Genomic DNA, 14,075 nt, shown 5'->3' with positions numbered 1-14,075 from the left:
TGATGGTCCAGGAAAAGTATGGGGCAAGGGTTTTTTGTGATATCTTTTACTGGACCAGCTGTATAGTTGGGAGAAAACCTCTTGCACAGTTGCATTGCATAGTTGGGGGGGGGGAGGGTGTGTGTGTGTGTGTGTGTGTGTGTGTTAGCCAGAGATCTGCAGATGGTATGTTCCTTGGAGATGATGTTACGCTTTTTGCACAAACTCAGAAAGTAGGTGTCACTATGTAGTCGGGCTTCTTTTTTTCTTCCTATTATGGATTTCCCTCTGTAAAATCTTGTGATAGGTATTATAAAAACCCCTTGCCATAAAAATAAAATATGCTGTTCTAAAACATGCAAGGCAGGGTCTGCTATTTAGCTCTGCTATTCATCTCTCCCAGGGACCTGAAAAGACGTACCCAAATGCTTGTGTATGTCCTTCCCGATTATATGGTTTGTGAATAAATGATATCACCCACAAAAATGCTTGTCTCACATTTTTCCTGGACAACCATGGCTCCAACATTTTCCCAGTGCTACCACTGTTTTATGGTGTAATTTTTTGCATAGAGGTTGTCAGATATGACAGTAATGAAGGCAATATAGAAATTTATATTGGGCAGATAAGAAATTTCAAATTTGCCCTCACTATGAGCTTCTTTACCATTTCTCAATTCAGAGAGTCTTAATTTTCAGCCCAATCCTGGAAAGAGCTGGGCACCTTCTCTCAGTACTGATTAATTCATCTCCCACTGACTATGTTAGAAGTTAAAAGTGTTTGCCAACTTGTTGGAGCAGGACCTTAGATTATAATCATCTTGGGAAACAGGCATGATCTTTTATTTGTTAATGAAGTGTCAACATATATGAATAAACAGCGGTAATACCATGTGGATGTGAAATTGGATAAATGCCACAATTGGAGAAATGTTGTTCTTCCTTCCCCTTTTCATAGTTTTCTCACTGTAAGGCAGAGCCATGCACATCAGACTAAGGATATCCCTTCCATTACACTGTACTAAATAACATCCTCCACTATACTCAATACTTTTTATTTCTGTATCTTAGTTTTGTCTGCCAGCTATTATTTCCTGGTTCCTGTTATAGGACATGGCACAGGGCTACTAAAAATCATATTCATGTCATGTGCCAAAGGTCAGTATCTGACTCATGGGAGTTCTTCTAAATATCTCAGGCTTAGCCCTTAGGATACAGTGCTACAAGTGCTTTGTACCTGAGCTCTCATTGCCCTTCGTGAAAGTTCTCTATGTTTGGTGCTTTCATAGCCACACCAATAATATAAATGGCAAGTGAGGTGCATGCTCACAAAAATAAAAATACCCCAGGAACCAGGAGCTTATCCTAGGGGGGATGCAGAGTAGTGCAGTTGCCCCCCACCCTTTCAATTTTTTCTCCCAGTTGCGAAGTAGAACTAGGCAGAGCAGAGCAGAGCAGGATGCTGTTGTGACAGGAGGTGTCACTGCTGAGAGCCAGGTTAACCCTTCCCTGGTTCTGCTGAATTAAGGGGAGTACCATGTCCCCATTCTGCCTGACTGTACATTCCCCCTTTCAAAATCCTAGATCCACTGGTGCTTGGGAGCAAAGTAAGAAAGGGCTGTAAAAGTTCACAATTTACATCTTCCTTTAGAGAGAGCTTGTTAAGTTGCTGACCACAGTGTAGGATTAGATATTCTTTTTATTAATGAGACTTTATGTAGAAGACCTTTGACTGACTTTTCAAAATTATCTAAACCTTGACAGCAATTTACAAAACACAAGTGAAATAAGGGTGAATGCAATAGGCCTGGTTCTCTCCTGGTGTAATGTAACTCTGTTATCTGCAGTAGAATTATCTCAACACACAGTTTGGCCCTTGCTATATATTTACTGTGATCAAGGCCATTACCGGGTAATATAACCAGTATGTAATTTGGAGTCAGCAAAAAAAGCTGCATTTTAGTGATATATGGGAGATAAAGATGTGGCTGAGGAAACTTTACTCTTTGAGCCATTGGAGAACCATTAAACTATGGGAATGATGTACTTGATGAGCTCCCCATGGAGGAAAAAGGCAGAAGAGCTCCAGTAAATGGTTACCAAATGCAGTCCCCTGTCACGAAAGTATTGGTTTTGATGACGGCAATAGTAGCTGGGAAACTAATTAGGGAGATAAGAAGGCTAAATCAACATGATTTCCCACACACAATGGATGAATCCTGGGGAGGGTGGAGGGCTCTTTATATGAACTCATTCAAATAGTCCTTTCTACAGGCTCAAAAGTGAATCAAACAGGAACGACGGGTACACTTTGTGGCAATAACCTTGATCAAGGATAATAACCGAAACGTAGTACAAGACAGCAGCAAAGTAACATTTCCTGCTTGACTTGTTTCTGTTTTGTTTTGCATGTAGAGCTGCCAGAGACTTTGCTACTCTCTTTGTGAACGTCAATGTCACTTCTGAGCCACACGAGGTCTCTGCTCTCTGGTTCCTGTGGTACGTGAAGCAGTGTGGGGGAACAACCAGGATATTTTCCGTAACCAATGGGGGCCAGGTACAGACCACCATGCTTTCTTCCTTTCTGAAAGCCATAAAGAACAGGTGCAGTGTTGTTTTTCCTACAAACTTAGTACAGTGGAGTCGCATCTTACACGAGGGTTAGGTTCTAAAGTCAGCGTGTAAGGCAGAAATCACATATAGTCAAAATTACCCTTGAAAATTCCTTAAATCACCCATATTGGGTAAAACAGATCGCTGTTTCTTTGGTTGAGCGCCAGATGAAATAGTTGGCTTGCATTTAGGGGCCACATTGTACAAAAAATACGTATCTTTAAACACTAGAATCACTGAGCGCGGCAAGATGCTCACGCTATCAGAGGCGGGAACTCATTGAGTGGAATGGTGGACAGAATCACCCGCACTATTTAAATTGTTATTTTTCTCTCTTTTTGCTTTTTTTTTTTTGCCGAGTGCGTATAGTTGAATTTGCGTACGTTAAATGTGCGTATGATGCGACTCCGCTGTTTTTCTCTGCAGTCTAAATGAAAAGGTGATGAACCATTTTACATAGCGAACCAATACTCTGGTGTGATTTTGAAGTCGCTGAACAGTTGTTCAATTTTGTATTAGGCGGCATTTACAATTTAGGCTTCAGGTTAAATTGGGATCATTTCTTTAATTTCCCTGCTATCACCATATTTATATCACTCCAGTTTTCTTTTATAGTTGTTTGTTGATACATATCTGCCAATTTAGTTTCCATTGTTACTTTTCATAACTGAAGATTTGAGTGTCTTCCAAGAATCCAAAGCAAGTATGGTTCAAACTCACTAGAAATGCAGTAAGTAGGTGCTTGGATCATTTAATTGTGGGGTTCTACAGAAAATGTTCCTTGGTCATTGCATCAAGTTTTTGATGATCATGAAACGTGGGGTGGGCCTCTGCTTCTGGTTTTAAGTTGTTTGGGAGTGGGAGGTAGGACTGCTATGGCTAATACAGAAATCTTTGAACAGTTTTGCCTCTAGCTTTTCCTATTCTTTATAGCAACTTCTATTGGCAAGAAATAGAAATGGGTAGTGAACAGCTCTTGAAAGGCAGCTCATACCTTGTATCATGTATGTCCCTCCTCAGTTATAGAAGATAAGAGGCATCCAGATATTGCAAAATTCACATTTTTCTCCTGATTAGTTTGGGTGAAGTTCTGGAAGAGAATGCAGATATTCCAAAGGTGTTGGAATATTTTGGACTTGACATTTCTCTGGCTTCTCTCCAGCCTTCTCCTTTGGTTACCCCAGTCTCAGAGCATTCGTGTAACAATTTACTTTCAACGTGCAAGCAATGACAGTGGCTGTTAGGTTTGGCAATGTAGTGCTGTGAACCACAAAAATATCCTGAGATGCCTATAACTCAGTAAGTGACCTATTTCAACATGGGCAGGGTAGGGAGGGGGGTAGAGTATAAAGCCCCAAAGGAGAATTTTGGTTGCAGTTTGTTGGAACAGTCTGTTTCCTTTGTGCCTAGAAGTGGTGCAGTTTTCTGATTTCCACTCCAAAGATTAAAAAAGAGGAAAAAAGTGCAAGTTCTTATGACTTACAAAGCCAAAGCCATGACTGTGCTGCCTCCATGCTGAGCCTGTGAGCATCACTGAGAAGCATGTCCTTCCCACCATCTCCCACTCCATGCATGCCTAATCCCAGAAATCCCCACTTACGAACATCTCCAGTACATCTCAGTAATTATGCATAAGACAAGAAGCCTGAGAGTGGCTTGGACATGGGCTCAGCACTGCGTGAAGATTGATAGCCTTATTTCTGGGATTTGGTACACTTGGGGTGTGTCTACAAGTTCATTAATGCACCGTAATTATGGCACATTAAGCTTAGTACCTGTAATGACAGGTACTAACTTAATGCATCGTAATTGGCACTACTGTGCATTAGTGCAGATGGGTGCGTTTTTTGTGATGCTACTGCGCATTAGACTAAATTAGCACATTAGCACAGGCTTTGCCTGCCGCACTAATGTGCAGTAAAATTAGTCTTCTACACATTAGGCATCTTGTATAGAGAGAAAGCTAGTGGGAAGAGGGAAGCAGCAAGCTCTTCAGTGGCACCATGTGGGTACAGCAGCACTTCATTTTGGACAAACCTGAGGAAGCATATTTTTAAACCACTTTTTGCAGCAGTTAGTCATTTGTTCATGGCTGGTCCTGCATCTTCTTATGGCTGAAGTGGGGAAGTTGGGCTCTTAGAAAAATGAAAGAGGATTAACCAGTTTATGGCTTGTGTGTCCTAAGTGGCATGGGCAGCCTCTATATCCACCACATAGCAGATCGGGTTGGGGTTAAGCATCATAGTAGCAGATAGGGCAGGAAGCAAAAAGAAGAGCAGCTGATTGGGCAGGGGAAGAACATTGGAATGGCACAAGGGAGACCACAGGACTTAATTTGTGGCACACCTGCCAAAAAAAATTGGCCCCCACTGGTGCAAAACTTCCACCAGGTCTCTACACTGGAATCACAAAGATGTGTAACAGGGAGAATTTCAGTTTGTTTCAGACCACAAAGTCCTTGTGCCCTCCCTGGAAAGATGAAGATCAGTGCTGTCTGTCTTAGGTCCAGATTCTTTTTAAAGCTCTGTTTTGCTTCTGGGGCTTATATAAGTTCAGCACTGGAGAAACAAGCTAGTATTTTTGTTCTATATGAGTATTTTTTTAGCACATTTACATGTAATGCAATAGAACTCCATTCATTATTATATAGTTTGTCTGCAGTTGCTAAAGTGTCTGCTTTAGGATCCTTTTTGACTTCTTTGCTTGGATGAGTCATTAAACCAGCTGATTAATGACCTGACAAACTCACACAAGATTATGGACATAATAGTCATTGGGCACATCTACACGTGCTATTAATGCAATATAGGCTTACTGCACAGGAAAATACTGCACAATAAGTCTTCCCCAGGAACATGTCTACATGTGTACCCTGTTGGAAGCAAATCTTCTCCCAATGGGAGAGACGAGTACAGGGCTGCTCCTGCCCTGTTCTGCCCCCCTGCAGCATCCAGGGGGAGCTCCAGGCTCTCCTGGGATGCTAGGCTGGAAGCTGGCAGGAGGCATGGGGACCAGAGTGCACAGGGGCAGGAGAGATTCTTTGGCTGTGACAGCAACTGTCTCCTGGACCTGTGCACAACAGGAGGGGTCCTGATGTACATGGGGCTAGGAGACAGCAACTGCTGCAGCTGGCAGAGCTCTCCCAGCTCCATGCATATTGGGACACACAGTTGCCAGTGAGCACAGCAGGGGACTCACCAGGAGCTATCCAGCTTGTGGGACAGCTGCCAGCAAGCCACCAGATAAGGGGGGAGTCCCAGCCCAGTTCTTGTTCTGTCCCCTGGCCGGAGCTGCGCCCACAGGAGCCAAGCAGCAGCTGGACTGGGGAGCTCTCTGCTTCCCTGCTCACCCAGGCACTGGCTGCTTATGGGGCAGCTGCCAAGGAGCCACCAAGTGAGTGGGGAATCCCTGCCTATCAGGGGTTTGCTGGCAGCTGCCCCACAAGTGGGACAGCTTCGGCCAGCCCCCAGCTGAGTGAGACACTCCCAGACAGCCCCTGGCTGAGTGGGAACGCACTCCCAACACTGCCTCCCTAGTCCCAGGACTTCTTGGCTCCCAGTTCCTGTGAGGAGCTGAGGCCCACGCAGCACTGGGAAAGGGGGAGCAGAGAGTTACCTTGTCCTGGCATTGATTGGCTTCCAGCTCCTGGGGGGAGCTGGGAGCTGAATAGCACCCACACTGGGGACAGAGAACTCCCCCGCCCCCTGTGACTCCCTGGTGATGTAGCTGACCAGGAGCAAATTTGCTCCCAGTCAGCATCTATATGAGCAGTACTGCATGGTAGCTATTGCACAGTTAATCTACCACCTGTATTTACAAATAGAATAAAACTGTGCATTAGTCTAATTTACTACACAGTAGTTTCTGTTCAGTTACATGGTGACAGTTTGCTGTGCAGTAGATTAGTCTACTGCACAGTAAAGCATCTCGTATAGATGCGACCACTGAGGTTGGTTCATGAAACACCTCTATTGACAGTCTGGCCCTGCTGGTGAGTGCTGGGCTCTCAGCACTTGGAAATCTAGCCCTATGTTTTCTGTGTGGAAACAGACTTTATTATTGACCCTTCTGTTCTGACAATGATTTTTCCTTGGGGTTTTTTATTCCTAGGAGCGGAAGTTTGTTGGAGGCTCTGGTCAGATTACAGAGAAGATAATGCAACGCCTTGGAGGAAGAGTTAAACTGGAGAGACCTGTAGTCCACATTGATCAGTCAGGTGAAAATGTCATTGTGCAGACACTAAACCATGAGAAATATGAGGTAATTCAATAAAAATGAGAGAGAGATGCATTTAGTGAGGGGATGTGTCTGCTACAGCTCTTAGCCAAATCCAATCAGCACTACACATTCATTTCTTTCCACTTCTCAAACTGCCCTGAAACACTTTGAAACCTTTTCCTGATTTATTTATGACTGGTTGTCATCTTAGTGTATTGCTAATTGGTTCCTGGCATTAGTCTACTTTTTCTATGTTTTGTTTTATCTTGTGACTGTGTCATTTTATGTTCCTGTTCCTATCTCTGATTGTAATTTATGTTTATATTACATAGCATGGTGTTGAAAAAACGTTATTAAGATTACAAAGCCAAGCAGTCAGAGGTTAGGCCATGACTAGGTTGTCCTGTACAGTCTTACTTCAGCCTTACAAAATAATCTTTAAGTATATCATCACATTCTATTTTTTCCACAGGACCCCTGTCCCATTCAGTACAGATGATGAAGATGGCTCTGGGGGCAAATCAGGGTTGTGAAGTAAAGAAAGCTTGTAGGTCCCCATTTGGAAGGTTTTTAGGGGACAAATCAGAGGACTGCAGAAAGAGAAAGAATGGCCTATGTCAACGCAGATTTAAAACTAGATTCCATCCCTACCTTTTTCACAGACTTCTTGCGCAAAGATAGTAAAATGAGTTTCCCACAGGAGGTCACTACCTGGGTGTCCCTCCTTTTTTGAGAAATGGTTTGAAGCTGCAGGGTTTGGATGCAGACGTGTTGAGTACTCAGCTGCAACTGAAGTCAGTGGAAGCTGTATTTTGAATGTGTAGAGAAAGACTGTCCAGCTGGCAGCCCATGGGCTTACACTGCGGCCCCCAGGCTCCCCTCCTCCCCCACTTTGCTCTTGCCGCAGAAGCAATTGCGGTCTCTGGGCTCCTTCTCCTTCCAACTTCCCCTGCCTCATACCGGGGCACCCGAGAGGCATGATGTAGCAGCAGCAGAGCCTGTGACCAGGGATTTTTAGGGTGAGGCAGGGTGCCTGGGCATACAGTACAGAGGAGTGGGATACTAGGGTATGTGGTGCAGCAGCAGGACACATGATGTAATAGGGAGGAGTGGGACATATTGAATGTCGCCCCAGGGATCTATGGTCTCCATTGATGCAGACATGGCTGGTGTGGCCCATTGAGCATGTGGCCCCCAGGCACTTAGAAGTTGCACAGCCTTTTATATATATAAAAATAAAATAAAAGCAACAGAGGTACCCTGAAAATGCATGTCCCAGGCATCTCAGATTAAACCCTCAAAATGAACGCATACTTTTGACACTGAGCAATGTTCATAAAGCAGCTAGATTAGGTTGCACAGGTTACCTTAATTCATGTATTTCCTAACTTCTGTCTTTTCCAGCATAAATCTTTTTGTGTGTAATTGCCATTTAAAAAAATAAAAAACAGAACAAAATATTTCATCAACTGTCATCAGAGTGACATCCAGAGTGACTTTGATAAACCAGGCCGTAACCTTTAGATCCATGTTAGAAATGTTTGCCATTTGAGCTAACAAATTTACTGATGGCAGTTGTTGGTTGTCAGTCTCTATATGGACCAACCCTAGAAAGGAAAGACATGCCCTTTTTGTCAAAGGATTTCACAAGTATATTTTGACAGTGGAGGGATGATGAGATTCAGGGAGAGGGATGATGAGATTCTAGGGGGTCCACTCCATGCTCTGGAGATGAGTGGTTCTATCTCCATTTCCCTCTGTTTTGAATGCCTTCTACCATATATCTACTCCGGCCAATCTCGTTTTTCACTCTCACACTTCTTATCCCAGTTCCACTTTACTTGCCCAACGAGTCCCAATCTTCCCCTTCCAGATCCCAGTTATGGTTTCACCTCCCATCGCTGTCCCAGGCTCCCCAGACTAGTCTTCCCAATCTACTGTTTTCCTTCTCCCTTACCCTTCCATTTGCTTTTGCTTCCTCAGCATTTAAATCATTTTCCTCCTCCCCACTGCCTGGATGCCAGTAAGGAAGTAACTAAATGCAGAAGAGAAAAGTTCTTTGCATTTATTGACAATGCCAGTTCTTCCCAGCTTGGAGCACTTGGGATGAACCATTACTGAGAATCCTTCTGAGCATATGTGAACTGTGTTTCTTTCTTTGAAGGCTTACAATTTGGGAATGGCAAAGGGCACATCCCTGACACACACTGCCATTTAAAATCTGTACCTCAAAGTATGGAGCTCAAAGAAACACTTGCAAAACACTCATTTGTCCATAAGCTTCTTTTCAGAAAAGGCTGAAATGTAAAAGTAAAAATTAAAAGTCTAAGGCAGTCCTGTCTGCCCCCTCCCACCCCCCAGAAAAATTTAGTTCATTTGATTAAAGCCTGGCAAAGTTATAAGCAACTGAGAATGGGGCCTTGTAATGGGAACTGTTGATCAACCTTAGTAATAGACAGTGTTACTAGACATGCCTATAATAATGAATGCGCTTTGTTTCAGGGCAAGTATGTGATCAGTGCTATTCCCCCTGGCCTGACTACAAAGATCCATTTCAACCCAGAATTACCAACAAAGAGAAACCAGTTAATTCAACGTCTTCCTATGGGCTCTGTCATCAAATGCATGGTGTACTATAAGGAAGCCTTCTGGAGAAAGATGGGTATGTGGGTATCAATAATTAGAAAAATGAAGCCAGAGGTTTGTTCCTTTGGGAAGTTAAAAAAGAGAGAGACAATGCTATAAAGATGGTTCCAGGTTTCTAGGTATTATCAGTGAATGAAAAAATGCTGGGGATTTACATTTTAACTTTTCATTAGGAAATAGAAAGGTAGGCCTGGATGGGACCTCTTGAGGTCACCTAGTCCACCCCCTGCTTCAGGCAGGATCATCCGTGACTAAGCCACCCCAGCCAAGTGTCTGTCTAACCTGCTCTTGAAAATTTCTAGGGATGAAGATTCTACAACTTCTCTAGGTTGTCTGTTCCCATGCCCAACCATCCTCATAGTCAGAAAGTTCCTCCTAATCTCCAGCCTAAATTTTCTTTGCTGCAGCTTGAGGGCATTGCACCTCAACCTGTCCTCTATGGCCACAGAGAAAAGCCCATTTCTATCCTTTCTATAATTGCCATTCAAATATTTGAAGACTATTATAAAATCTCCCATTCTTCTCTTCTCCAGACTAAATAACCCTAGTTCTTTCAGCTTTTCCTCATAAATTGTGCTTCCCAGGCCCTTAATCAGTTTTGTTGTTGTCCACTGGGCTGTTTCCAAACTGTCCATATCCTTCATGAAGTGTGAGGCTCAAAACTGGACACAGTACTCCAGGTGAGGCCTCACCACTGCTGAATACAGCCAAAGAATCACTTCCCTTGATTTGCAAGTGACATTCCTGTTGACACTGACTGTTAACTTTTTTTGCAACAAAGAGCATATTGTTGGCTCATATTCAGTTTGTTTCACTGTAACCCCTAGGCCCTTCTCTGCAGTACTGTAGCCTAGCCAGTCATTCCCCTATCTGTATTTGTGCATGCAATTATTCTGTCTCAACTGAAGGACTACGGTGAACAATGATTAGCATTTATCATCTCTGACAACCATCTCAATCTCTTTTCTCCTGTCAGATTACTGTGGCAGCATGGTCATTGAGGATGAAGAAGCTCCAATTTCAATAACCTTAGATGACACTAAACCTGATGGATCTGTGCCTGCCATTATGGGGTAAGGAGCCCTTGCTTTATAGTTGTTTGAATAAAGGATTACAGGGGAAAGTGGGTGGAATACTGTGTGTGATAATCACTCCCATTTTGGAAGACCCATGTAGCACAGCATATTTACTCATACACCACACCTTTTTCCTAAAAATTAGCCCTCAGAAACTGTGGCATATGTCTTCCACACCAAAATGGAGACATGGGGCTGCTGTAATGGTTACGAGGGGCTGACTGCATGCTGGCCTCTGGTTGCATGCAGGTGGGGTGGAGTCTTATCTTTAGCATCATTCACTCTCTCCTTGCAAACTCCCCAGCTCAAGATGCCAATGCAGCTGTGACAGGGTTAAAGCATCAGCTGCAGAGTCTGCAAGGAGAGTGAGTGATATCCCCGCTCCAGCCAGCCTACATTCAGCCATGACTCTGGAAAAATCTTTTTTTCTTCATTGTACCTTCCAAAACAAGGTGTGCAACAATCTGTCTTTGGGGGAGAGAATACGGTACTCTGCCATCAGTATTCAGAGGGAACTTTAATTCGGGAGACAGTATCTACGAAGGCCCTTCCAGTCTCTGTACTCCCTGCCTTGGAGGACCATCCCTGGAGTACCAGCCCTGAATAGTTCAGTGTATAAGAGGCAGTTAGGAAGAGGTTGTTGACTGCTTCCATGGAAGTCCAGAGAGATTACTCAAATAGTTAAAGATAAGCACACACTTAAGTGTTTTGCTGAATTGTCACTGTAGAGATCAAACCATCCTTAGTCGCATTTACCAGGCCTTTGGCTCTGAACATACTGGGCCTTCATTTTTTAGCACGCTGAATCCTGAAAATACGGTCAGCACAAAGTCACTGGTTGTCTTAAATCTGCACTGCACTGAAGAGAGATGAAGGACTGTTCCTCACAACAGCTTGTAATTAGTCCAGAGAGCAGCTGTTCAGTGAAAGATCTGGGATTCTGAAGAACCTGCCAAGTGTTAGAGGTGCAATTTGGAAGAGGAGCTGGAAAAAAATGTAATAGTGTTTACTGGCTATTAAGTTGAGATTGAATTAAGGGAATATAAGCAATGAAAAAGATATCCCAATTCAATCTAAGTTGAATTTACCAAACAAGCTGTATAGCTATGTGATATAATTGCATTTGCAACACCATAGAGAAGAAACCTTATGCAACTACTGAATTTTATAACACAGGCATGATCAAAAATGTTAAAGATGTCTCCATCTGAGAGCAATAAAACCCCCTACTGTACCTCTTAAGTTACTGTTGAAAGCAGGAATTGAAATATTTTTTTCTTGCTACCAAAATCAGCATGGGATCATCTCTATGTTAATGTAAGCAACCTTATTAAAGATTGTAGGAGCCAAATACATCCTTCATGTATCTCCATGAAAGAGAATGGAGCTAGTCCAGAAATCAGTTTGATTCTTGTTGAATACATCTTAAAGCAATTACTGATAGGAATGGGCCTGGAGCTTTGTTCTTTACTTGTTATAAACCATATTTTACATAAGCATTAGTTTCATTCCTTTCTCATTTTTAAAGTCCCTACAAGTACACACCCTACTCCTGTCCTTTGAAAAATCAGTCTGAATATTGACACTGCACAATATCTTTGTTACTTTTTCTCTTTAGTTTTATCCTTACAAGAAAGGCCTTTAAGCTGGTGCATCTTAGCAAGGAAGAGAGGTAAGAATTTACAAATTAGAAATATTTATTTTATGAAAGTTTCTTCTTCAAGAAGCTTCAAAGTCACTTCTGTGTCCACACACAGCAGCCACAGATGCCAGGACTCAGCAAGCTTCTGGGGCCAAACAGAACTTTTTGTAAACAGGTCCATGTCCCAATAAATCCCTTTTAAGAATATTGTAAAGTTTCCAAGTACTGTCAGCTGTTCCACATTATCACTAGCCTGTTGCTGTCCCGGGGGGGGGGGTGTTTTTACTGTGGCAGTTGCAGACTACTGCAGAGTTTCTACACTGTATCCCTCCTGACCACTTGCACGTAGACCCATACTATTAGGATACTGTGGAGAGCGTAGAAATACTTCACCTTTGGTGGACTTTGTGTGGAGGCCAGATGGTAGAAGATTTCTATTGAGGTAGAAACGAACATCGCCAAACTGAAGTGGATCAGCTGTGGCATGGTGCATCCTGCCACAGCTGATCTGCTTTATTGGGCAAAACACGTCACCCCTTGCCCCGCATTGGACAGGAGCTCTGTAACAGGACAGGCTGCTGAAAGCAGCCATGGCTCCCTGCTAGTAGCCATGCTAAATCTGCCCCACTCCAGCTCCTCTGTGTACCCCTTTGCTATTCCACTTGCCACACTTTGACAAACATGTTATATTACTGTGCGAAGCTTCCCCAGAGTCCTGGAGTCACTTGCTTATCAGTGCTGCCCTTATCCCGACTTAATTTACTTATTCAGACCCTCAGTCCTATTTGTATTCTTAGACCCTGTCTGCTACCAAAGACCTATTCTGCACCCTGCTGGCATGTATCCTGTCTTATAGGCACCATTCATGGCCCTACTGGCCCTATCTGTACCTTAGACTACCAGTCATGCCTTAGGAGCCTTATTCGTGGTCTCTACTGCTCCTAGCCATACCCATACCTCATATGTTCAGTCCTCGTTCATAGCCTTCTGGCTCAACAGTTTCTGCACCTCGGGCTCTATGCAGTTTGTCTAGGCTTCAGCCCCCTCAGCTTTAGCCCACTTTTGTCCGGCTGTAGCCTTTAGCCTTGGGCTGCTGCTTCTGGCCCAGCTTCCCTGCCTCACCCTATCCCTCTCGGTGCCCCTGGCCCTTACAAGGTTAATGATCACAGCATGCTTGGGGGCACTCTGCCGGGTGTCCTCTAAACCACTCATCTTACTGCCATTCCTGGTCCTCCTGGTATCTAAACTAATTCTTAACAGAAATACAATCCCATGGAGTAAACAAAAACAAGCATGCACCAAAATCTTAACCTTTCCAGGCACTCACCAACAAGGGGGAGAGGGTCTTTTTCCCCTACTAACAGTTCCTCCTTTCCCTGTGACCTAGATTCCTGTATCTTGCAGGACAGTTCCGCCCTCTTCCATAGTCAGGGCCAGAGTGAGTCCATCTGCCCTGGAGGCAAGCCTGTATACTGGCTAGGCCCTCCCCTAGGCATTAATGTCTGAACATTTGGCTTATGAACATGAACTTAGGATCATTTTCACCCAAAAAGGTTGCTTTCATGTGGGGGGGGGAATACTTTGTAATTTTTAAAATAGCTGAGTTTCATTTTCCTTTGTCTTCTGACTACTGCTTGCATCTTCATGTAGGAAAAAGAAAATCTGTGAGCTGTATGCCAAAGTGCTGGGTTCAGAAGAGGCTTTACATGTAAGATACTGGTGTATTTTTTTGCCTTTATACTGTAGCAGTGCTAGCCACTTCTACTTGATGGTGAAACAAGGGCAAGATTAAAATATCAATCTCTCAAAATTATTTAGATTGTGCCATCTGATTTTATAGTTCCTACTGTAGCCAGTGAATCCCAAATAGTGCAGGAAGAAATGAGTTCACTATCTCATGCT

General features: G+C 43.5%; 1 protein-coding gene across 2 annotated transcripts in view; it reads left to right on the top strand.

Moving 5' to 3' along the window:
- Positions 1-14,075, top strand: part of LOC102561407 (amine oxidase [flavin-containing] A) — a 63,631-nt gene that overhangs the window by 41,450 nt on the left and 8,106 nt on the right. For both annotated transcript variants that reach the window (XM_019487231.2, XM_006270298.4), the window contains exons 6-11: positions 2,394-2,535; positions 6,702-6,851; positions 9,312-9,471; positions 10,432-10,528; positions 12,150-12,203; positions 13,824-13,881. In XM_019487231.2, coding sequence (XP_019342776.1) covers positions 2,394-2,535; positions 6,702-6,851; positions 9,312-9,471; positions 10,432-10,528; positions 12,150-12,203; positions 13,824-13,881 — 661 coding nt within the window. The remainder of the gene's footprint in view (positions 1-2,393; positions 2,536-6,701; positions 6,852-9,311; positions 9,472-10,431; positions 10,529-12,149; positions 12,204-13,823; positions 13,882-14,075) is intronic.

Source organism: Alligator mississippiensis, chromosome 1 (assembly GCF_030867095.1).
Source record: "Alligator mississippiensis isolate rAllMis1 chromosome 1, rAllMis1, whole genome shotgun sequence".
In the NCBI taxonomy this organism is placed as follows: Eukaryota; Metazoa; Chordata; order Crocodylia; family Alligatoridae; genus Alligator; species Alligator mississippiensis.
Note: the sequence above shows the minus strand (reverse complement) of the source record. Positions and strands in the feature narration are given on the sequence as shown.